The 26,596-nt window shown below is 42.4% G+C and overlaps 2 protein-coding genes across 2 annotated transcripts in view; both read right to left on the bottom strand.

Annotated features, from left to right (window-relative positions):
* The window catches only part of LOC122476397 (T-cell surface glycoprotein CD1a-like), a 49,773-nt gene that overhangs the window by 17,588 nt on the left and 5,589 nt on the right, over positions 1–26,596 (bottom strand). The window lies entirely within an intron of this gene.
* On the bottom strand, positions 5,791–9,454 carry LOC122476403 (T-cell surface glycoprotein CD1a-like). The gene is made up of 6 exons (XM_043569023.1): positions 9,173–9,454; positions 8,347–8,613; positions 7,381–7,659; positions 6,902–7,180; positions 6,479–6,569; positions 5,791–6,334 (listed from the first exon to the last, which is right to left on the bottom strand). The coding sequence occupies exons 1-6, from the start codon at positions 9,231–9,233 to the stop codon at positions 6,238–6,240; spliced, it is 1,074 nt and encodes a 357-aa protein (XP_043424958.1). The 5' UTR covers positions 9,234–9,454; the 3' UTR covers positions 5,791–6,237.

A 26,596-nucleotide genomic window follows, 5' to 3' on the forward strand; every position in this document is an offset into this window, starting at 1 on the left:
ACACACAGACCCACAGAAGGGACTGGAGCCCCAATGATTTGCCCCCCCCCCAGTTCCACCAGCCAGTACATTCCCTGCATGCCTCAGCCCAGCAAGGGAGATTTCTGTCCTTTGTGACTGGAAGCTCCCCTCTGATGGACGTGGATGTGGCCCCTGGGAATGCTGGGCTAATGTGCCTCTTCTTTACAATGTTCCTCCACACTTCTCTCTTCCTTTCTTTAAAATATTCCCCTATTCCTTTTCTTACCTGCTTGCCTTTTTCTTCACGTGTCCTCACCTGTCCCACTCTTACCCTGTCTTATTGACACTGACATCTGGATCAATCCCTATCCTGGGTGTTTTTGTGGGTTTCTAACAAACCACTGATCAGGAATAGAGTGCTGGTTCAGCTGCTGGAGAAGTGACTGGTAAAAATTTCTTCCAGGGTTTTCCTAGACATGAAAGGACAAGCTGTATCAGCCTTTAATAAACCAGGAAATGTCATGGCAATGGCAGTGAAATACTCAAAATGCAGGAAATTTTCTATGGATTTCTTTTGAACACAATGCGTCCATTCATTTATTCATTCATTCATACATTCTATCATTCATTCACTCATGACTTACTCAGCTTTTTCTATTTGTATGGGAAACATGTTCTCAGAGAGTGGTTCAAAATGTATGAGAGGCAGCTGTGTGTCCAGATACTTAACACATAATGAATAACCTCATCCTTTAAGCTTTTTATTCTTTAATGTCTACATCAATCTTATGAGGCAAACTTCAGAACTGTTAAATAAGAAAATTTAACTTCATACATTTGAGCAATAATTTCTTTATTAAATGACCCATGAATCATGCATCACCCCAGCTAGCACACAGGTAGGCACCTTGAGAAGTTGTACAAATGGAAGATTTTTACAGAGGGAGAGTGGGGCCAGGGGGTTGGTAGCAAAGGAGGTATCCAGGATTCAGGCCTGTTTTCTTGTGGGAAGAGCAAGGAGTCTTATCCTGCACATGACCTTGTCTTCCTTAGGGGGTTGGAGAGGTGCCAGGTGACAGATTCAGTGGTACTGATGGAAAGAAAAATTTCCTGCCTGACTCATTTAGGCTACATTTCTGGGGTCACTGAAATTAGTTAGATGGGGTATGAAGCCCCAGGGAGGGAACTCAGCTGATGACATCATTTTGGGTCTACAATTTTCTTTTTCTAACAGGATGTGGTTCAAGGGCATGTATCTTCATCATCTTGTTCCCCCACCAGCAGGAGCTGCCCTTGGTTCCCTGATGGCTGGTCTGCTTGGGACAGAGAGGGGGTCGCTACCTCTGCTCTGATCCAGTCCCCTCCTCAACCAGGTGCTTCGTGTATCAGTTTGGAGACTGGGCCTTCTGAGAGTTCCCCCCTTTGCCTCAGCAGATGGAACCTCTTAGTCTGGGACAAGGTGTGTTCCTGTCCCTTCCCCCGCTGCCCCTCCCCCCAGCTGCAGAGTGGCTCCCTGTGCCCTGAGGTAGTGGAGCTCCCTGCCCTTCCCACACCCAGTGAAGGCTCCTTTCTGTGTGGGGGATGGTGGCCTTCCTGCCCTTTTTCGGGAGAGAGCTGCTCAGAGGCCTCAGGCTTGTACCACCAGAAAGCAGTTCTCTGGTCTGTGTCTTGGATGCCAGTCTGTCAGGAGCCCCTGGCCAGGTCGACGGGAAAAGTCTAGGGATACAGCAAATTTCTGGGACTCATGCTAGCCTTCAGTCATTTGTTAACACTTATAGCTGAAGTAATCTTTCTGGTTTGTAGAGACTCTGGCATCTGTCCTATGTAAGCAAGGGTTTGCATGCCGTATTTCCTTGGAGGCACCTGTATTTCCCTAGATTTTACATTAACAAGCTGCCCTGATCCTCAGCTCTGTAATGTGATGAGGCTTTGGGGTGATGGTGGGGCGTTCATGGGTTCAGAGCCAACAGCCAAGAAAGAATTCTTGAAGACGTCTTTGGTGCAAAAAGGTGATTTCATTAAAGTAGGGGGACAGGACTCATGGGCGGGAAGAGCTGCCCCAGACCCTGTGGAGAGACTGGTTATATATTTGGGAGCTGGGGGAGACAAAGTGGAGGGGATGTTTCCAATGAGATTGTTATATGCTAAAGAACAACTCACAGGATACTGGAGGCCTAGCTATTGGCAAGCTTAGGTTGTTTTCCTTCTAGCAAAGAATTAGCATTAAGACAGTAGGCAGTTCCTGGAGAAATGTTTTACTCTGCCTGCCTCAAGTATTTGTCAATGGGCCGTTAGGTCATAAAGGAAATTTAATTTCACCTGCCATTTCCTTCTTGCCTATCCTCCCCTTATCACTATGAAGGGTGATGTTGGGGCTCCAGGAAACTGAGTCTATAGGTTTCTGGAGATGAGGCTATTGATAAGACTGCCTTTTTCTTGCAACTCACTAAGATATTTGTAAACTGATGGAGACTCATGTCCTACAGGACTGCGATCTTATCAGTTAACCATTTGTTTTCCCCCTTTCCTTTGTTCTTGGGCAGCCAGAGGTGCCTGAGGAATGTCACACATATCCCACCTGTAGTTTGGGGGGGGGGGGGAGGGGGTTGCTGATTGCTGCCTGTCAGCTTTCTTTATGCTCTCTGGTGATAATGGATTCAACAAGTGAATTTGATCATGCAGCTTTTCAAAATCTTGAGTCTTTGGAATGAGTTTTTTCTGTCTATGTTACAATGAAAACTTGCCCCACAACTATTTTCCTCCTTACATTAGCCTGAGGTTATATCCATTTACTGGTCAACCAAGAAATAACAAGATACATAGCCCAAACACATTATCCAGATGATATAAAGCACCAAGAAATATTGAAGAGCCTGTAAACACTCTAGGACACCATAAAGTAGTTCAACGTGTCTAGCAGAGGCCAGTTCATGATAAGACAACCACGGAACATTCTAGCAGGAATACTAAGAAGAGAATCTGGGAACACGATTCCAGAACACTCTATTAACTCCGTGTGTTACAAATTCTCATAGTTTCTTATTACAAGTAATGGGAGATTTGCACTAGGATCTTTTGTGTGAACTTCATGATTATTAGCATGTGGCTTATTCTAAAGAAAATTGTGTAAGATTCTCATTTCATCAAGTATGATTACAACTAATGCTTTCTTAAGCTTAAAAAATTTATGTTGATATCTCCATAATTTTTAGGAATAATTCTATGCCTGGATCAAATTATTCAATCATTCAGAAATACTCATTGAGCTCCTATCACTTGCAAGCCCTGTCTTAGATACTGGGGATCCATTAGAAGTCGGGTGCATATGTAACACCCTAAGATCTTAGTTCCTCTTCCCTAACCATCCTGTTTCTTTTTCTTTTCTTTTCTTTATCTTCCCCATAGTGAGAACACTCTGGATGTACTCTCTGGGAAATTTTCATGTATAAAATTTCTCTGTCTTTTGCGTACAGGTTTCTTCCTCATCCTTGCCTCTCTGGTGTTGCAAATAGATTTTAATTGTTTCAAGCTTGATTCCCAGATGTTACTGTCCAGGACCAAAAAAGGAGGATCTCTTTCCCCTGATTAACTGTAAGAATCCATCTTCTACTGACTTGGTCACCTAGAGCCAGTGCCTGGCTCTGAACCATCACTCTGAATGAAGACAACTGGCATCTCTTTGATGACTTAGCTGAACTCAATGTCACCTGTCCATCCTTCAACCTGTCACATCAGCAAGGGTGCTTTCTCCTAATTGACTCAAGGAGATCGTAGCCAGGGCTGTGAATGAGGATAGTGTCAACCAACAAAAAACCACATGGTGGCCATGTGAGGGTAACAAAGTGGACAAGAACAAAGAGAAGAAGTAACTAGTCTAATTCAAATGAGAAGACAGAAGTCCTGTGATTTGCGTGCCCCCATCCTGTATTTTTCATCTTTGCCACCTCTTCCATCTCAACTTAATTTTCCAGAAGGTCCATATGAGCAGCAGTGAGAGCCTGCACTTGGTCCCTCTGGATGTTCTCCTGCCCTGAGCCCTTTCTTTAAGCCCTTAACAAATTAGAACTTGTGCCTTTTCTCAAGTTGAATCGGAATAAGCTGCTACACTAGGGGAGCAGATAGAAACAACAATGAAAACCATAATCAAATAGGAAAGCAAAACTTTTAAGCTCCAAATACAGTGATGATCTTTTCTTCCCCAGCTACTTTCCACTCAAAATGTCCCTTCTGCATGATCGGGGCTTGAGAATGATTTGTGCAGGTAGTTAAAACACTAGAGTAACTGAAGTCCAACCATGGACATCTGCACTAGCACTGCCATTGAAACAATCAGTCACAAAGATCCATCTTCAATATCTACGGAGGCTGTCTGTGCTAATGGACACACCTAGTGACATTGATTTGTAACCCCCAGACCCACCAGCTCACTGCTACTCATAATGAATGGCAGGGTGAGTGCTCTGATATGTGTCACCCATTGCATGTGTCCTGTGAGGCTGAACAAGTTGCTGCTCTGCATTTCCATGGTAAGTCCCACACTGTAAACATGTGTCCTTTTCAGTGTCTATTTGGTGCCACATTTTCTGCATTTACATGCACTTTCCTGGCGATTTCAGTGTTTCAAAAGGCCCTGAAGCCCAGAGCTGCAGGGCTGACTGGTGTTCCTAAGCCCAAGAAGGTGAGATGAGCCTCACTGACAAAACTCAGGCTCGCGATGCAGAGTCCTGTGCCTTTGAGTTCAGTGGTAATGAATCAACAATGCGGTAAATCCAGGAAAAGGAAAAGGAAATTCTTGATGTCTATGTGGAGCTGACTCAGAAAGTGCTAGAGTAACATCTAGAATGCTATGATGATGCCACAAAAAAGGGGGTAAAGAGTTAATACAAGGATTCAGAAGATGATGATTTCTAGTTTGTTTGTTTCTAAAAGCATCGTGGGCAGCATAGTTGTGAGGTTGAAAGATGAAGACACTGGCGATGACAGTAACCAGGCCTGGAAATGTCACACACTTCTGAGCTGGTATTTCACTATAGGGAAATAGAGCATACAATATTATTTGGGGAAAAAAACGTGTGTATATATATATATATATATATATATATATATATATATACTGTCTTAAAACAAAAAGACACATGAAACAAGGCTATGTGTGTATCAGTGGGCAAGTGTTGTAAGCAGAGGTTTCAAAGATCGGAACCCTGTATTTCCCCCAGGAGCAACGGCTCATGTGGCTGACTCCGTGTCCTCAGGGACTGTGACACAGCAGCCACGAATGTGAGGATGCTCTGTATGCCCTCTCCCTGCCAGGCTCCCATTCATTCCTGAGCACAACACTCTTACTGGCTTTTTGGGACCCACTTGTTTCCCTCTAGGGATGCACTCACACTGCTACCTCTCAGGCACCACATTTATGCACCTGTGAATCCCCTGCTGGTTTTGCTAAAATGCAAATTGTGATGCAGTGAACCTCAGCTGAGGCCAAGCCCCTATATTGCCAACAAGCCCCAAGGTTACAGCTCTGCTGCTGTTCCTGAGCCACTCAAACAACCAGGACCTGCATCTGCCCTCCTCCTTTCATCCACAACAGGTCCACTCCAACAGATGCCTGTGTTTAAATAGAAATATCCACAGACAAAATTGTATTCTCCTCAGAGGCTCAGAGATGTTACCAAGGAACCATAACAGTATCAAGTCTCCAGACAAAGTGAAAAGACTTTTAACAAGAAGAACATCAAACGTCTCAACTACAAACACGTAGTCGTACTACATCGTGCGTTTGTCGTACTACAAACACGACAGGAGGCAAAAGAGGAAAAAACTATGAAATTGGCATCAATTCAACACAGACTTTTATTAAGGACATATTCCATGCAGATGAGACTCCTTGTCAAGGATGCAAATATTAAAAAGACACGGGCTTTGCACTCAAGAGACCTAGGAATTGGAAGGGAAAAAGGATGTAAATGTGGGGCAAAAAGGATGGGAAGTGAGGCGCAGATTACCCACAGTGCAGGTTAAAGTGGCAGAAATTCACACCAGGCAGAGACCGCTTCCTCTTGTGGATCAGGGAAGGCTCCCTGGAGGAAGTGACACAGATGCCTGTGACCCATGGAGGTACTCAGACTTCATTTTACTCTGAGATAAATTAGAGATTTAAGCCCCAGCATCAGGTCAGAACAAGAAATCCTGCTAAATTACACTTAACTCATCTTGACAACCCATCATCGAGCAGAGAGAAAAGACAAAAGTTGCACACAGAGACTTGCAAATCCATCACCACTGAGCTGGGTTTAAGTAAGTCCTGACTCCTGGGCTGCCGGGATCTTGCTCTAAAGGGAGACCAGTGAACCGATGTCTCCAGTGCATTTTCCTGGGAAGATCAAATTGGAAATTGCTCTGCAGTGGGTGTAGGTGAGGACAGCAGGGAGAGGGGCACGGGGAGGAAGATGGCTGAGGACAGAGAGGAAGGTAAGGAGACGCATGGGAAAGAGCAGGAAGGTGGTTCCAGACTTACCGACGCTTCCAGAGCCAGAACACAAGACCTGCCAGAAGCACCAGGGACACGATCACCACCAGAAAGACCAAGCCCACCGAGTGGTGCTGCTCTGTGGGTTTGGTGCAGACGGTGTCAATTCCCATCCACCCCGGGTTGACCTGCACCTTCCTGGTCCTTTTTGCTCCTGTCACCCTCTGCCTCACCAACCACCCTTCCTCTTTCTCCTCTCCCATCCCTGCTCAGAGATGGACACTTCACCAAAAACTCTGCTTCCTCCCACGTCTGTAGGATCCTCAGCTTCAGCTCTCCATTTCTTGCGTTATTAATTTTATGTCCTTTATGATCTGCAGTCCCTAGAATCCCAAATGTTTCATCTCACCCTCCTGCTCTGCTTCAGGACCACCCACCCCCTTTCCCAGCTGGACCCCTACCCTTTCTCACCCCAGTAGAGGACCACGTCCTGGCCTCCTAGACTGCTGTGTCTCACTCGGCAAGACAGGCCAGCTGCCTCTCTGGAGTCCACATCCAAGGATGTCTGAAGATACCATGTCCTGTCAGCATGGGGCAAGACATCGCCTCGTCGGGTGCCCTGGCGGTCCTGGTCACCCCGCATCCACGTCACCCACACTGGCTTTGGGTAGAAGCCAGAGACGTGGCACACGAGGAGCAGATGGCCAGGCCCCGGACTGGGGCCAGTGGACAGCCAGGCCTCTGGCCTCACTGCAGAGACAGGACAGACATTCTCAGACTGAGAGGGTACGTCTTCACATCACATTAGAAATACACATCTTTCCACCTCTAGGAACCTGTCACCATCATCCCCTGACTCTCTTGGCCCCTACTCCACCAAATTTGAGAATATGGTGCAAATTTATGAGTGCACAGAGAGATAATGCTTGGAGAGAGGGAGCAGGACTGACCTTGTCGCTGAAGGTCTGCCTTCCCTGCCTCAAGAAGACCCAAGAGGAAATGGGGGCAGATGTCACTAATATTTGCTTGTATTCGTAAGTTGACCACATGGTACTGATTGAATAGTTTGGAGACCTGCTGAGCTCTCCTTCCTCCCTTTGGAGATGGCCACCATGACGTGTTCTGGAAGCTCACGAGATCTGATCCTTGATACGCAATCTGCATGAAGCCTGCTGATGCCTCTCCAAAGTGAGAATCGCAGCCTCCTGCCAGCTGTACCTGAAAGGGATCCGGGAAGAGAGAATGTGAGTTACAGGAAAGGGAGAGGGAAAGAGATGAAAGGAGATGAGTGGAAGCAAAGGACGGAGAAAGCAGAGGAGAAGTTGAGGGCATTGGACAGAATGGAACAAAGTTTGGTTTGAGTGGAAACTCAGACAGAGGGGAAGTGGTGGTCGCTGGAGGCAAAAGAAAGGTAAATTACTGAGAAAGGAACACATGCTGGAGGAGAAACAGGAAGGATGTGGGCAGAGAACAAGGAAGGGCTCCACAGGGGAGCTGTGATAAAATCATCAAGGGTGAGGGGAAGGCAGTGGGCAGAGGGAACACATAGACAGACAAATGTCTCTGATGGGTCTGAGTGGGGAGAAAAGCACATTTCAAGGATCAGTCACAGAGTGAGGAAGAGGAGAGTCTCTGGCTGGAGGCCAGGGAATGGGGTGGTCATGGGAGACTCTGGTGAGAGACAGGAGAACACAGCCTGATGTCAAGGAGAGGAGGGGAAATAGCAGAAGGCATGAAGCTTTTCAAGTTCGGGGTCTGGCTTCTGCCTCCTGAACGCACGGGTGTGATTCTGTTTTATGATGGGGAGTCGAGATGTTCAGCAGCCAGGGGAGGCTCTTTCCTAGAGGAAGAAGGGAATTCATGGCGACACACACAGGCCACCTCCATCCCACGTGTCCTGAGGGACCCGAGCTCACATTCAAGCTGCCATTGACTGGCATGGTCCTGAAATATCAGAGGAAATCTCATGGAGAATGTGTGAAATGACTTTTCTTGTTCCATTAGCTCCTCATTGCTGAAGTTGCCCCTGGACCACGGCCACAGAAAAATGAAAGCGCCCGTCTTGCTGTCCCAGCCACGAGTCTGCAGTTCATCCAGCCAAGCTGAGCCCTGATTCTGTGTCCAGGAACAGTTGCAAAAGGATGTTGTCAGGATGGTTCGAAAAGAGATTGGCTCTTGGAAGTCTGTGCCAGAAGAACAGATAGACACTGCGAAGGAGAGAGGATGCCAAAGAAAGTTGCCAGGGAGGGGCCCAAATCTAGAGGACAGGGAGCCGTACTTCTCTCAGGAGACATGTGCTGCCCCGGAGCCCCAAGCTTCATCCCCATCCTTCAGAAATGGGATCAGGAATGTTCAGGAACAAACAAGGCTGACATCCCTCACTCCCCAGGAATGTGCTTGGGAACCCACACCACAAGTGCACACACACACAGAGAGATAAATGCACATATGTACACACACACACTCAGAGTTGCATGTGTTTGCACAAACATAGACACGTATACAAAGAGCCGTACGGACACACACAGAGACATGCAAACAGGCACCTATATGCACATGCTCATACCTACTAACACTTGCATGCAGACGCACAAGCACAGGTACACACATCACAAACATGTGTACCCATGCAGACACACATGTGCACACACGCAAACACACATGACTCACATGAGCACACACAGGTATGCATATGTAAGCGTGCATGCTTCTGCTCCCACAGGGCGTGCCCAGAGTCCTCACCATCATCACTGTCACCTCCTGGGACAAGAACTGTGAGCAACACCAGTTGCAACAACAGCATCTTATGTGCAGATGTTCTTTCTTTCTCTCAGAAAGTGGGTCTTTGGCGTCTGTTCTCACAAACCTCCCCACATGCAGCCCCTCTCTTCTGACTTCCTTCTCAACACACACACCTTCCCTGAGTCTCCACAACAATGCAAATGGGCTCCACCCTCAACCCTGGACACCTACTCAGACTCTCACTTCCCCTCCGGGTCTGACCCTCCTCTCCCGCTTCCAGCTTCTCCCTGTCACCAGCCTCCATTCTGTTTCCTGAGGTCCTAACTCAGGTGCAAGACCAAGTCTTGGGTGGCATGGAAAAGTGACCCTACCTCTCGTGCCTTTTCTCCTCATTCAGACAGTAACCCATGAAAACACACAGTTCCCCAGCACCCAGCCCTGGAGTCTGCTGTCACCCTGTCCCTCATGCCCTTGGGACACTCCCCCTGGACATCCTTCATGTCTCACCCCATGCTAGCTCATTCACATCTCTACTTCTCACTGCTTGTGCTAAAAAACAAAATCAACCAGATGAACTTGAAGGTCACCTTCCCCTAATTGGGAAGGTAGGGGTCTAATCATGAAAATGACCTCACCTCTTGGGGGATGGAGAGGATCCATGTGAGAGAGGACCTCACTGTGATGAACAGAGAATTCCTCACTGACGGGGGAAGACTTACATTTCTGGGGGAGGTTGGACTGCACTTAGGTTAGGTTAAACAAGGTTTGGGGAGTTGGTCTGCCCAAGGCCCCATTTTGAGTCCATGGGTTTCTTTTAACACTTACTCTCTTTGCTTTTCCAAATTTCGCCATGATTGCCTGTGTAACAGTATCAACAACCACCAGTTCACCATTATTTTAGGGGAGAATCAGTTGCCATCAGAGAGACCACAGGACATTGAAACATCTGAAGAATACCCCCTCAGTCGGACTTGCATTAATGTATATTCACCCACCAAACAGTCACTTAACAGCTTCCTGGATCCAAGCACCTTGCTACATTCATGAAACTATAGTGTTCATGGGGTGCCTGTGGGCTTACTTGTTGAGCATCCGACTTTGGCTCAGGTCATGATCTTACAGTTTGTGGATTCAAGCCCTGCATCAGGCTCTGTGTGACAGCTCAGAGCCTGAAACCTGCTTCAGATTCTGTGTCTCACTCTGTCTCTCTGGCCCTCCCCTCTTCATGCTTTGTCTCTCTCAAAGATCTCTCTCGCTTACTCTGTCTCTCTCTCAAAAGTAAATAAACATTAAATTTAAAAAATAAGGTAAGAAAATACAGTGTTCATCATGCAATCACTTTATTCAAGGAGCTTTTAGTCTCTTTGGGAAGAAAAACACATAAACCATGAACTATTCATTTTGGTGTGCTGAGTTAGTGTTCCTTTGGTTGTTGTTGTTTTTTTTTTTAATTTCCAGTATAGTTAACATACAGTGTTATATTAAGTGTACAATATAGTGATTCAGCACTTCTATACATTACCCGGTGCTCATCAATATATGGGTAATTCTAATCCCCTTCACCTACTCCACCCATTGCCTACCCACCTCCCCTCTGGTAGCCAGCAGTGAGTTCTCTATAGTTAAGAGTCTGGGCGGGGGGGGGGGGGGGGGGGTTGTGTCTCTTATTTGTTTGCTCATTTGCTTTGTTTCTTAAATTCCACCTATGAGTGAAATCAAATGGTATTATGTCTTTCTCTGACTAACTAATTTCAGTGACCATCATACCTCTCGATCCATCCATGTGGTTGCATGGCAAGATTTCAGTCCTTTTTATGGCTAGTCATATCCCATTGCATGAACAGACATCTTATTTGTCCATTCATCTATCCGTGGACACTTGGGCAGCTACCACATCTTGGTTATTGTAAATAATGCTGCAATAATCATGTGGGTGCATGTATCTTTTCAAAATGCTGTTTTCATAAATACCCAGCAGTGGAATTAATGGATCATATGGTAATTCTGTTTTTAAGTTTTTGAGGAACCCCCATACTGTTTTCCACAGTGGCAGCACCATTGGCATTCCCACCAACAGTGTTCAGGACCTCCTTTTTCTCCACATCTTCTCCAACACTTGTTTCTCGTGTGTTTGGATTTAGCCACTCTGACTGGCGTGAGGTGACAGCTCATTGTGGTTTTGATTTGCATTTCCCTGATGATCAGTGATGTGGAGCATCTTTCCAGTATCTGTTAGCCATCTGAATGCCTTTTTCAGAGAAATTTATATTCATGTCTTTTGATTAGTTGTCCTTTTGCTGTTAAGTTGTACAAGTTCTTTATATAATATGGATACTAACCCTTTATCAGATATGTTATTTGTTAATATCTACTCCCATTCCATAGGCTGCCTTTTAGTTTTGTTGATTGTTTCCTTTGCTGTGCAGAAGCTTTTTATCTTGATGTAGTGTCAATAGCTTCTTTTTCCTTTTGTTTCCCTTGTTTCCAGAGACATATCTAGAAATAAGTTTCTGTGTCCGATGTCAGAGACATTACTGCCTGGGATCTCCTAGGATGTGTATGATTTCAGGTCTTACATTTAAGTCCAATCCACTTTGAGTTCTTTTTGTGTATGGTGTAAGACAGTTGTCTAGTTTCTGTCTTTTACATGTAGCTGTCCCATTTTCCCAACACCATTTGTTGAAGAGACTTTCTTTTTCCCATTGCATATTCTTGCTTTCTTTGTCAAAGATTAATTGACCATAAGATTGTTGGTTTATTTCTGGGCTCTCTAGTCTCTTCCATTGGTCTCTGTGTCTACTTTTGTCCCAATACCATACTGTTTTGATTACAGCTTTGTAGGATAACTTGGTATCTGGAATTGTGATATTTCCAGCTTTGTTTTTTTTTTTTTTTTTTCCTTTTTCTCTCATGATTGCTTTGGCCATACAGAGTCTTTGGTGGTGGCATAAAATTTTATGATTGCTTGTTTTAGTTTTGTGAAAAATGCTATTGGTATTTTGAGAGGCATTGCACTAAATCTGTGGATCACTTTGGGTAATATATCCATGTTCCCAATATTTGTTTTTCCATTCCATGAGCCCGGAATATCTTTCCCTTTCTTTGTGTTACCTTCAATTGTTTCATCAATGTGTTATAGTTTTCAGAGTACAGGTCTTTCACCTCTTTGACTAAGTGTATTTCTAGATATGTTATTATTTTTGGTGCAACTGTAAATGGGATGGTTTTCTTAATTTCTCTCTCTGCTGCTTCATTATCTTTGTATAGAAATGCAAAGGACTTCTCCATACTGATTTTGTATCCTGTGACCTTACTGAATTCATGTATTGGTTCTTGTTGTTTTGGGGGAGGCGTCTTTAGGGTTTCTATATATATAGTATTGTGTCATCTGCAAATCGTGAATATTTTTCTTCTTGGCCCATTTGGATGCCTTTTAGTCTTTCTCTTGTATGATTGCTGTGGCTGACACTTCAACTATTATGTTGAATGAAAGTGGTGACAGTGGTTAGTGGACATCCTTATCTTCTTCCTGACTTTAGGGGAAATGCTCTCAATTTTTCACCATTAAGTATGATGTTAGCTGTGGGTCTGTTACATACGATCGTTATTATGTTGAGTTATGTTACATCTACATCTATGTTGTTGAAGGATTTTATCATCAATAGATGTTGTACTGCGTCAGATGCTTTTTCTGCATTTATTGAAATGATCATACAGTTTTTATCCTTTCTCATGATGTCATATATCGTGTTGATTCATTAGTGAATACTGAATGACACTTGTACAGCAAGAATAAATTTCACGTGATCATGAGGAATGAATTTTTAATATATTGTTGGATTTGGTTTGCTAATATTTTGTGATGGATTTTGGATCTTTGTTCATAGAAGTGTTGGCCTGTAGTTCTCTCTTTTTGGGTATCTTTATCTGCTTTTGGTATCAGGGTAATGCTGGCCTCATGGAATGAATTTGGAAGCTTTCCTTCCTCTCCTATTTTTTGGAATAGTTGAGAAGAATAGATATTATTTCTTCTTTAAATTTTTGGTAGAATTTTCCTGTGAAGCTGTTGTTCCTGGACTTTTGTTTGTTCAGAATTTTCTCTCTACTTATTCAATTTCATTGCTGGTAACTGGTCTGCTCAAATTTTCTATTTATTCCCACTTCATTTGGGGGGATTATGTGTTTCTAGGAATCTATCCATTACTTATAGGTTGTCCAGTTGGAGGCCTCTAATTTTTCATAAAATTCTCTTAAAATCCTTTGTATTTCAGTGGTGCCACTTATTGTTTCCCCTCTTCATTTCTGATCTTGTGTATTTGGCTTTTCTCTATTGCTTGCTCTTTTTTTTTTAACGTATCTGGCTAAATATTTATCAATTTTCAATATTTTAAAGAACCACCTCCCAGCTTCGTTGATCTGTTCTTCTGTTGAGTTTGTTTTTTTATTATTATTATTCTATATCGTGTATTCCTGTTCTAATCTTTATTTTTCCTTCTACTGATTTTTGGTTTTATTTGTTCTTCTTTTTCTATCTCCTTTAGTTGTATGATTAGGTTGTTTATTTGATATTTATCTTGCTTCTTTAGAGTGATCTGTATTGCTATGAACTTTCCTCTTAAAACTGCCTTTGCTGTATCCCCAAATCTTGGGCCATTGTGTTTTCATTTTCCTTTGTCTCCATGTATTTTTTTAAATTTCCTCTCTGATTTCTTGTTTGACCCATTCATTCTTCAGTAGCCTGTTATTTAACCTCCATGTATTTTATGCTCTTTCCAGATTTTTTTTCTTGAGGTTCATGTGTAGTTTCATATTGTTTTTTTTTTTTTTTCAGAAAAACATGCTTAGTATGACTTTGATCTTTTTTAATTTATTGAGACTTCTTTTTTTGTGTAATATGTGATTTATTCTGGAGAATTTCATGTGTACTTGAAGCATTGTGTATTCTGTTGTTTTTGGATGGAATGTTCTGAATATATCATTTAGATCTATCAGATCCAAGGTGTCATGCAAAGCCATTGCTTCTTTGTTGAATTTCTGCTTGGATGGTCTGTCCATCATTGTCAGTGGGGTGTTAAAGTCTCCTACTATTATTGTATTACTATGGATTACTTCCTTTATTTTTGTTACTAGCTGCTTTATGTATGTGGGTGCCTCCATGTAGGGTGCAGAAATATTTACAATTGTTATATTTCTTGTTGGATTGTTCCCTTTAGTAGTATATAGTGTCTCTCTTCATCACTTGGTACAGTTTTTATTTTAAAGACTATTCTATGTGATACAAGTATTGCTACACCGGCTTTCATTTCGCATCCATTTGCTAGATAAATTCTTCTCCATCCCTTCACTTTGAATCTGCATGTATCTTTACATCTGAAATGAGTCTTTTGAAAGCAGCATAGAGATAGGACTTGCCTTTTTATCGATGTCATCACACTGTCTTTTGATTAGAGCATGTAATCCACTTACATTGAATATATTTACTGATAGGTATGTATTTCTTGCCATTTCACTACTTGTTTTATGGCTGTTTGGGTATTCTCTGTTTCTTTACCCTTTTTGCTCTTTTCTTCATGATCAGATGGGTTCTTTAGTGATATACTCAGATTGCCTTCCCTTTATTTTTTGAGTCTATTCCTAATTTTTGATTTGTGGTTTTCATTCGGTTTCTACATAATATCATCTGTATATAGCAGTGAATATTAACTTATTGTAAAGTGACCCACGTTTTAGGTATATGGTGTCATACTTTATGTATTTTTATTTTGTGAATCCCCTGATTTTTATGGATATCCTTATTTTTATTGCTTCTGTGCTTACTTCACCTTTGGTCTTTCCTCTCCTTTCTACTCACATTCCCCTTTAATATTTCTTGTACTGATGGTTTTGTGGTCATTAATTCCTGTAACTTTTGTTTGTCTGAAAAACTCTTCATCTCTATTTCCACCCTGAATGATAGCCTTGCTGGGTAGAATATTCTCATTTATAGCTCTTGTTCTTTCAGCACTTTGAAGATATCATGGCACTCCCTTCTGGCCTGCAAAGTTTCTGCTGAAAAATCAGCTGATAGCTTATGGGTTTCCCTTGTATGCAACTGTCTTCTTTTCACTTGCTGGTTTTAAAATTCTCTTTTATCATGATGCTTTGTCATTTTCATTACTACATGTCTTGATGTGGACCTCCTTGGGTTGATTTTGTGGAGGCTCTCTCAGCCTTCTGATTCTTGATTTCTGTTTTCTTCACCAGATTTGGGAAGTTTTCTGCTATTATTTCTTCAAATAAAAGTTTTGCCCCTTTTTCTCTCTCATCTCCTTCTATGATTTCAATAATTCCGATGTTATTATGCTTAATGGTATCTCTGAGTTCCATAAGTATGTTTCATTTTCTTTTTTCCTCTCTTCTGTTAAGCTTGATTGCTTTTCACTACCCTGTCCTCCAGGTTGCTGATTCATTCCTCTGCTTCCTATAGTCTACCCTTCATTCCATCCCTGTATTTTTAATTTCATGTACTGAGCTTTTCTTCTCTGATTGGTTCTTTTTTATGTTTTCTCTCTCTTTGTTGAGGGTCTCATTGAGGTCCTCCTCTATTATCTCAAGTCAAGGGAGTATATGACAATTACTTTAAATTGTCTATCAGGGAGGAGTTAAGATGTAAAAATGGTGGGAGGACTTTGAGCTTGCCTCATTCCTCGAACACAGCTAGATGAATATCAAATCACTTTTGAATACACAAGGAATTGATCTGGGGAGTGAGGGAGCAAAATTGCAGAAGTGGAGGTAGAAAAGTGGCCACATCATGAAAGGTAAAAACTGCAAAGAGTTGATCTGAGGACAAAAGAACTGTGGGTGTTGCAAAGAGAGAGAGCCTTAATCATGGAGAGAGGAGAGAGCTGAGAGAGAGTGTGAAGGACAGAGAGAAAGTTGAAGGTGCCTGTAGGGAATTTCACAGTAAGAACCCTTCCCCAAAACCATCAACTGGAAAAAGAAGAGGGGTTGACCATCGCAAATTTTGATAAAAGTGGAGTGTAGAGTCTAAAGTTTTGGAGGTCCACACAATCTCCAGTGTCCTGCCTGGTGGGTTTGGTGGTGCCCCAGTGAGTAAGGAAGGCAAAGAAACCAGAAATGGTCAGCATAGTCTGAGTATCCCCTTGGTTATAAACAGCTCCCCTGCTTGAAGTGCATTTAAGAGAAGTGGCATGGTATCTCTGGGGAGAAAAACCTGGTGGGCACCAATGTGCTGCCCTATTCACTGGCATAGGAGCACAGACCCCAGCTAAGGGTAGCAAACCTTGGTGCCAGATTTTGGCTGAGCTTTACCATAAATCCTGAAATGCTGCACAGTCATGCAACTGATCTCTGGGACAAACTGTCAAACAGCAAAAGCACAACAGACTCTCTTCCACAACATTACCACAAGTCCACAATCTCTAAACATTGGAGTTTTAAAACTCAGCTGTGTGTCTTATATAAAAATACGGGATGGGACACCTGGGTGGCTCAGTTGGTTAAGCATCTGACTTCAGCTCTGGTCATGATCTCATGGTTGGTGTGTTCAAGCCCAGCATCAGGCTCTCTACTGTCAGCATGGTGCCTGCTTCAGATCTTCCGTGACCCCTCTCACTGACCCTCTCCACTGTCTTTCTCTCTGCCTATCAAAAATAAATAAACATTTATTTAAAAAAAAAGTGTGCTGCCTGGTGGACAGACAGCTCTGACACAGGCAGCGTGAAGGCAGGCATCTGGAAGAAGCGAGGGACACAAGAGTGGTGATTATTTGCACTTTTGTGAAGGCTTCCCAAAGAGTGGCAGGCACCAGCTTCTCACTCTGGAGATGAGAGTGGTGCCATCCACCCCCCTTCTGCACTGTTTAACCTCAATAAGCAAAAAAGTGCCACCCAGTAGAGGCTGGAGCCTCTTACACCAAGCTCCACCCTCCTGTATGGAGCAGGTGCATTCTCCACTAAGGTAAGTTCGCCTGAGAACCAGCACAGATGACCCATTCCCAGAAGCCTCTCACATACCAAGTCTGCTGATCATAGAGTGCTGCGAAGCATCTGCTCTAGAGGAAATTGAATCTAGCCTCCTTTTTATTTATTTATTTATTTATTTACTTATTTATTTCTCTTATTTTTGAATAAGCCTTCTTTTATTTTTTTATGAATATAATTCATTGTCAAATTGGCTTACATACGACACCCAGGGCTCATCCCAAGCCCAGCGATTAATTTTATGACTATTATTCTAAATTCACTTTCTGTTATATTATTTAAATCCTTTTTGATCAGTTCATTAGCTGTTGTTATTTCCTGAAGATTCTTCTGAGGGGAATTCTTCCGTTTGGTCATTTTGGATAGTCCCTGGAGTGGTGAGGACCTGCAGGGCACTTCCCCTGTGCTGTGGTGTATAACTGGAGTTGGTGGGCGGGGCCGCAGTCAGCCCTGATGTCTACCCCCAGCCCACCGCTGGGGCCACAGTCAGACTGGTGTGTGCCTTCTCTTCCCCTCTCCTAGGGGCGGAATTCACTGTGGGGTGGCGTGGCTCGTCTGGGCTACTTGCACACTGCCAGGCTTGTGGTGCTGGGGATCTGGCGTATTAGCTGGGGTGGGTAGGCAAGGTGCACGGGGGGCAGGAGGAGCAGGCTTAGCTCGCTTCTCCTTAGGTGATCCACTTCAGGAGGGGCCCTGTGGCAGCAGGAGGGAGTCAGACCCGCTGCCGGAGGGGTGGCTCCGCAGAAGCACAGCGTTGGGTGTTTGCACAGAGCAAGCAAGTTCCCTGGCAGGAACTGGTTCCCTTTGGGATTTTGGCTGGGGGATGGGCGAGGGAGATGGCGCTGGCGAGTGCCTTTGTTCCCCGCCAAACAGCTCTGTCGTCCTGGGGCTCAGCAACTCTCCCTCCCTTTGTCCTCCAGCCTTCCCGCTTTCCGAGCAGAGCTGTTAACTTATGACCTCCCAGATGCTAAGTCGCGCTTGCTGTCGGAACACACTCTGTCTGGCCAGGACTCATTCCAACAAGTGCCCTCCTCAATGCCCATCACCCACTTTCCCCTCTCCCCCACCCCCCCATCCACCCTCAGTTCTCTGTATTTAAGAGTCTCTTGTAGTTTGCCTCCCTCCCTCTCTGTTTATAACTATTTTTTCCCCTTTCCTCTCCCATGGTCTTCTGTTAAGTTTCTCCGGTTCCACATATGAGTGAAAACATATGATATATGTCCTTCTCTGTCTGACTTATTTCACTCAGCATAATACCTTCCAGTTTATCCACGTTGCTACAAATGGCAGGATTTCATTCTTTCTCATTGCCAAGTAGTATTCAATTGTATATATAAACCACATCTCTTTATCCATTCATCAATTGATAGACATTTAGGCTCTTTCCATAACTTGGTTATTGTTGAAAGTGCTGCTATAAACATTGGGGTACAAATGCCCCTATGCATCAGCACTCCTGTATCCCTTGGGGAAATTCCTAGTAGTGCTATTGCTGGGTCATAGAGTAGTTCTATTTTCATTTTTTTGAGGAACCTCCACACTGTTTTCCAGAGGGGCTGCACCAGTTTGCATTCCCACCAAGAGTGCAAGAGGGTTCCTGTTTCTCCACATCCTCTCCAGCATCTATAGTCTCCTGACTTGTTCATTTTAGCCACTCTGACCAGTGTGAGGTGGTATCTCAGTGAGAATTTGATTTGTATTTCCCTGATGAAGAGTGACATTGAGCATCATTTCATGTGCCTGTTGGCTATCTGGATGTGTTCTTTGGAAAAGTGTCTATTCATGTCTTTGGTGCATTTCTTTGTGTCTTCTTCAATTTCCTTCATAAGCTTTCTATAGTTTTCAGCATACAGATCTTTTACATCTTTGGTTAGGTTTATTCATAGGTATTTTATGGCTCTTGGTGCAATTGTTGTAAATGGGATCAGTTTATCTCTCTTTCTGTTGCTCATTCTTGGTGTATAAAAATGCAGCCAATTTCTGTATATTGATTTTGTACGCTGTGACTTTGCTGAATTCATGTATCAGGTTCTAGGAGTATTTTTGTGGAGTCTTTCAGGTTTTCCATGTACAGTATCATGTCATTTGCAAAGAGTGAAAGTTTGACTTCTTTGCCAATTTTGATGCCTTTTATTTCATTTTGTGTCTGACTGCTGATGCTAGCTAGGACTTCCAACACTAAGTTAAACAACAGCGGTGAGAGTGGACATCCTTGTCGTGTTCCTGATCTCTGGGGAAAAGCTCTGTTTTTCCCCACTGAGGATGATATTATCTGTGGGCTTTTCATATATGGCTTTTTAAAGTATTTTTTAAGTATTTTTTAAGATGTTTTAAGTATGTTCCTTCTATCCCGACTTTCTTGAAGGTTTTTATTAAGAAAAATGTGTTTTGTCAAATGTTTTTCTACATCTATTGACAGGATCATATGGTTCTTATCCCTTCTTTTATTAATGTGATGTATTAATTTGCAAATATTGATTTGCAAATATTGAACCAGCCCTGTAGCCCAGGAATGAATCCCACTTGATCATGGTGAATAATTCTTTTTACATGAGGTTGAATTCAATTTGCTAGTATCTTGTTGAGAATTTTTGCATCCATGTTTATCTTTTAAAAAGCATTCTTTTAAAAACCAGACACCTATAGAATCCAGCTTCCCTTTTTATTATTATTAATTATTATCATCATTATTATTATTTGGATCTGGCTTATTTAGCAAGCAGACCAAAACACATGTAGGATCTCATTTCCTTTCATATTTTATTTTGGAATTTTTCTTAATACAGCCATTACTCACAGAAGCAGAAATACTATATTCTTCATTAACAAAAAAAAAAAACAGTGACCCCGACTAAATGACAAGATGGAAGAATTCACCCCAAAAGAAAGAACAGGAAGAAGTTACAGCTGAGTATTAAATCAATACAGATACAAGTAAGTCGTGGAACAAGAATTTAAAACAATAATCATAAAAATTCTGCCTGGGCTTGAGAAATTATAGATGACACCAGAGAGTCCCTTACTGCAGAGATAAAAGAACTAAAATCTATTTAGGAGGAAATTTTTAAGTGATATAACTGAGATGTGAAGCTAAATGGATGCAATGACAATGAGGATAGATGATGCAGAGGAAGAAATAAGCAAAATAGAAGATAAAATTATGGGAAATAATGAAGCTGAAAGAAAGTGGGAAATAAAGGTATAATATCACAAATGTATACTTAGAGATCTCAGGAACTCCTTAAAGCATAATAACATTCATATCATAAGAGTCCCAGAAGATGAGAAAAAAAATGAGCACAAGGTTTATTTGACCAAATTATAGCTGAAAAATTCCCTAATCTAGTGGAGGAAATAGACATTAAAATTCAAGAAGTACAGGGAATTCCCATTAAATTCAACAAACCTGGCCAAACCTTACTAGACATGTTGCTGGAGGCAAGACATAGTCAAACTTACAGAATACACAGATAATAAAAGAATCTTAAAAGAAGCAAGAGAAAAAAAAACTCCTTAACCTATAAGGAAAAGAGAGTAGGTTTGTAGCAGATCTGTACACACAAATGTGGTGGGCCAGAAGAGAGTAGCAGGATATATTCAACGTGCTGAATCAGAAAAATACGCAGCCAAGAATACTTTATCTAGCAAGGCTGTGGTTCAGAATAGAAGGAGACATAAAGAGTTTCCCAGACAAAGACTCAAAGATTCATGATCACTAAACCAGCCCTGCTAGAAATATTAAAGGAGACACTTAGAGTGGGGTGAAAGAGCAAGCAACAAAGACTAGAAAGGAACAGAGAACATCATCAGAAACACCAACTTTATAGATAACACAATGGCACTAAATTCATACCTATCAATAATTACTATGAATGTAAATAGAATAATGTTCCAATCAAAAGACATAGGTTATCAGAATGGATACAAAACAAAACCCATTTATATGCTGCCTATAAGAGACTCATTTAAGACCTAAAGACACCTGCAGATTTGTCACAGACTTTGAGTCTGGAGTTCTCTCTTGTCCAGCAGGAGAGCGGATACAGATTTGAATATGAGAGAGGCTAATGTCCAGGAGGAGAAAAGAGCCCCAAGTAATGGTCCTTGCTCCATAGTTAGTAGGATCAGAAGACTTACATACATCATGGATGTGCAGAAAGAGACAATAAAACACTGATCATTAACTCATGTGTGTGAGAGAAAGGGGGTCTCAAAGCTATGCAGTGTTAGGGGTTAGGGTCAATACAAATCAAAGTCCCATCGCCAAGCACATAGCCATTTACCACAGGCACCAGACACTGTGTCTACTTATCTTAACTTTTCTAAGGGCGAAGACATATAGAGCATGCTACCTCAAGTTTAACAAGGCATTTTTCTTGCTAACTGGTTCTGGGTGTTTTTGCCCTGCTGCGGTGGCTTTCTGCCTCTACCTGCTCTCAGTCACTTTTGTCCTGTGGAGGGGCTTTCCTCTCTATGCTTTGTTCTACACTAAGGTGCTTTTGCCTTGTGGCAGCTTTCTGCCTAAGCACATTAATGGAAAAAAGGATAAGAACCATACAACCATCTCAATAGATGCAGTAAAAGCATTTGACAAATTGCAACATCCATTCATGATAACAACCTTCAAAAAAGTAGTGATAGAGGGAACATACCTCAACATCATAAAGGCTGTATATCAAAGACCCATAGCTAATATCATCCACAGTGGGGAAAAACTAAGAACTTTTCCTCTACGGTCAGGTTCAAGATAGGGATATCCACCCTCACCATTACAATTTAATCTAGTAGTGGAAGTCTTATCCTCAGCAATCAGACAACAACAAAAAAATAATAATAAAAGGCATCTAAATCATCCACAAAAAAATTCCAACTGTCACTATTTGCAGACTACATGATACTCTATGTAAAAAAAAAAAAAAAACCCAAAAGACTCCACCAAAAATTTGCTAGAACTGATACATGAATTCAGCAAAGTTCCAGGATATAAAGTCAATGTACAGAAATATGATGCATTTCTATATTCCAATAACAAAGCACAGAAATATAAATCAAGGAATTGATCCCATTTACAATTGCACCAAAACCCATAAGATACCTAAGAAGAAACCTAACAAAAGAGGTAAACAATCTGTTCTCTAAAAACAATAGAACACTTATAAAAGATATTGAACGGGGCACAAATAAATAGGGAAATATTTCATACTCATGCATTAGAAGAACATTTTTTAAATGTCTATACCACCCAAAGCAATCTACATATTTCATGCAATCCCTATCAAAATACCACCAGCATTTTTCACAGAGCTAGAACAATCAATCTTAACATGTGTGTGGAACCACAAAAGACCCTGAATAGCCAAAATACTTTTGAAAAAGAAAAGCAAACTGGAGGCATCATGACACTGAACTTCAAACTATATTTACAAATCTGTAGTCATCAAGACAGGAAGCTACTGGCACGAAAACAGACACATAGATCAATGGAACAATTAGATAACCCACAACTATACGGTCAACTAAAGTTCAACAGAGCAAGAAGGAATATCCAATGGAAAAATGTCTCTTCAACACACACTGTTGGGAAAACAGGACAGCAACATGTAGAACAATGATACTGAACCACTTTCTTACACCATACATAAAAATAAATTTGAAATGGATGAAACACCCAAATTTAGGAGAAGAAACTATCACATGCTAGAGGAGAACACAGGCAGCAACCTCTTTGACATTGGTTATAGCAACTTCTTACTAGACATGTTGCTGGAGGCAAGGGAAACAAAAGCTAACATAAACTATTGGGACTTGATCAAGATAAGAAGTTTCTGTACACTCAAGGAAACTATCAACTAAAACTGAGCACAGCCTAAGGAATGGTGCTGAGGTCCAGCCCCAGCAGGTCCAGGGGTTCCCGAAGGATGAACGGCATTGGCAAAAATAACAAATGGACACAGACAACAGCAGTGTGTTAGACTGGCCACTTTATTGTGGCAAACGTGGCATCATATTTGTTAGCAATTTCCTTGTAGCGTGCGTCATCTGTGTTTCTCGACATTACCTAATTCTAAAAGTGTTCCTTTATATAATCACCCATTAAGGGATAACATAGTTATTTTCTTGAAACGTTCCCTCCTGCCCTTTGCTTATTGATTGATTTTTTCATACTACTTTCATTATGTATCTATGTTTATTTATAGTTTATAAAGCGTTTGCTTCGCTATTTTCATGAAAGGTCATCTAGCTCTCAACACCTCAAGTGGAACATTTACAGGGACATGACTTCTTAATTGTTCCTTTGAACCATTTGCGGTACAAGGAACAAAAGTATTCACTTTGGTCTGGGGTGCCGGGAGGAAACCAAGAGGGCCCTGGGAACCCACATTTCATGTGCTCCCAGAGAGACAATGTATATCTAGGAACTAATGAACCATTCTGTACCTTAACCCACCAGGTCCAGTTATGCTCTGGAATGCCTCCTGGGGGCCAAGTGGGCCTAGGGGTTGGAGTAACTTGTATCCATAGATACATTCCTTTGTTGCCGGATTGGGGTTTCAAACCCATTTGCCCCCCTCCTTGGCTGGGAAATATATGGCTCTATCCTTCCTTTAGATAGGGGACGGGCAGGCAGGGGTGGCACTGACTGGATATAAGGTTTCATTATCCATCTTCGGATTCTCATGGTTTTTCCCTCATCCCCAGAAAATATCCCCGAGTTTGCCCCCAAGGCTTTATTTTGAATCATCAATGCCAATTGGACCATGGGGGTGGCCATGATGAGTAACAGGAGGGATACCAGTAGCTTCCCGTTTGGAGGGTTGCTGTGCATTGCCCTTCCACCAACCACCCGGGTTGTGCCATCAGGAAAGCTGGATGGGTTGGCTCCTGGCAGAATGGGAGAAGATATTTGCAAATGACATAACTGATAAAGGGTTAGTATCCAAAATCTATAAAGAACTTATCAAACTAAACACCCAAGAAACAAATAATTCAGTTAAGAAATGGAAAAGGCATGAATAGTCATTTTTCCAAAGAAGACATCCAGATATCTAACAGACACATGAAAAGGTGCTCAAAGTCACTCATCATCAGGGAAATATGAATCAAAATACCTCACAGCTATCAGAATGACCAAAATTAATAACACAGGAAACAACAGATGTTGGCAAGGATGAAGAGAAAGGGGAACCCTCTGACACTGCTGATGGGAACGCAAACTGGCCCACACTATGGAAAACAGTGTGGAGGTTTCTCAAAAAGTTAACAATGGAACTACGCTATGATCCAGCAATTGTGCAACTAGGTATTTACCCAAAGGATACAAAAATACAGATTCAAAGGGGTACATGCACCCCGATATTTATAGCAGCATTTTCAACAATAGCCAAACTGAGGAAAGAGCCCAAATGTCCATTGACTGATGAATGGATAAAGAAGACATGGTGTGTGTGTGTGTGTGTGTGTGTGTGTGTGTGATGGAGTATTACTCAGCCATCAAAAAGAATGAAATTTTGCCATTTACAGTGACATGGGTGGAGCTAGGGCGTATTATGCTAAGCGAATAAGTCAGGCAGAGAAAGACAAATACCATCTGATTTCACTCATATGTGGAATGTAGGAAACAAAACACAATAACTTATGGGAGGGAGACAAAGGAGAGAGAGAAGGAGGCAAACCGTAAGAGCCTCTTAACAAGAGAACAAACTGAAGGATGGTGGAGGGCGGTGGATGGGGGGATGGGCTAAATGGGTGATGAGTATTAAGGAGGGCACTTGTTGTGATGAGCACTGGGTATTGTGTATAAGGATGCATCACTAAATTCTACTACTGAAACCAATATGACACCATATGTTAACTAACTACAATTTAAATAAAAATTTGGAGAAAAAAATAAAGAAATAAAATCTCTCTCAGGCATATCATTTCTCTCCTTTTCACTTACCGCTCTTGCTGTTATGTTGTACTGTTCTTTCATTTGGGGACATATACCTCTGTCCCCTCATTTTCTCCAAGTCCCTGGGTCTGTCTCTGTGTGATAGGAAAGTTAACTATGTCTCCTGCTCCTGAAAGGAGTGGCCTTATGAAGAAAAGTTCCTGTCATGACCCGCAGCGTAGTGTCCCTGTTCACCAGGACCTGGTACTTCAGGGGTGTCTCTCTCGTGTGTGTGCGTGTGCCCTGCTGTGGTGGATGATCTATTTGTCCTTCAGTCAGTCATCTGCAATGGCTGTCCTTGCCTGTTGTGGGCAGGGTTTGGTCCCTGTGTTGTTAGAGAGCCATTCTGGGGCCGCCTTGGGCTCATGTGGTGCATGCAGCATTTTGGAAGGAAAATGCAGAATTGATCAAGAACACATTAATTGAAACAGATTATGAAAATTAATATTTTATTTACATTGATCCATGTTTAAATACTTTTAATTGGTGTCCAATATATTCTGGGTTTTTTTTAAATGTTTATTATTTTTGAGAGAGAGGGACAGAACGTGAGAGGAAGAGGACCAGAGAGAGAGGGAGACACAGAATATGAAGCAGGCTCCAGGCAATGAGTGAGGTCAGCACAGAGTCCAATGCAGGGTTCAAACCCACAAACCATGAGATCATGACCTGAGCCAAAGTCCAATATGCAACTGACTGAGCCACCCAGGCGTCCCGCTCCGTTTCTTTTAAAAACATAAAATGAAGTACCATTTGATGTTCGGTGTGTGTGTTCATGGTGACATGAGGCCCACAATCCCACTAGTTAGCACAGCCACCACCTCACGTCTGGATCCTCTGCTCTTTCTATTCTTTTCTTTTTCATTCTTGTGTTGAGAACACTTTAGATCCTACTTTCCAGGAAAATTTCATGTATACAATTTCTCTGCCTTCTTGCATGAAGGTGTTATCCTCAGCCTTGCTTCTCCTATGCTGAAAAATGGGTCATAGTTTCACACTTCATACCCCAACCTTCTTATCCAGGACAAGAGAGAGCATCTCATTGCCTGCCATTGACCACAAGAATCAGAACACCTGTAACCTGAGCCACCTGGAGCCAGTGCCCATCACTCTGGGCAAGGATAAGTGGCTTCTGTCTGATGATTGGCCAAACTGGAAGTTACATGTCCATCTTTCATCCCATCACATTGTCAAGGATGCTTTCTCCTGATGGACTCGGGCTGATAAGAGTCCAGGGCTACACATGAGACTGGAGTCAACCAACCAAAAGCCACAAGGTGGCCATGAGAGGGTGACAAAGTAGACTGGACCCTAGAGAAGTAGGCCAACAGTTCAATCTAGAAGAGAAGTTTGGAAAAGTCCCATGATTTTCTCTCTCCCTACCGATGTTTTTCACCTTTGCCACCTCTCCCATCTTAACATTATTATTCCAGAAATGTCCACATGTGCAACAGTGGGAGTCTGCACTTGGATCCATCTGAATGTTCTTCTGCCCTGAGCCTCTCCTCT

This window comes from Prionailurus bengalensis, chromosome E4 (assembly GCF_016509475.1).
Source record: "Prionailurus bengalensis isolate Pbe53 chromosome E4, Fcat_Pben_1.1_paternal_pri, whole genome shotgun sequence".
In the NCBI taxonomy this organism is placed as follows: domain Eukaryota; kingdom Metazoa; phylum Chordata; class Mammalia; order Carnivora; family Felidae; genus Prionailurus; species Prionailurus bengalensis.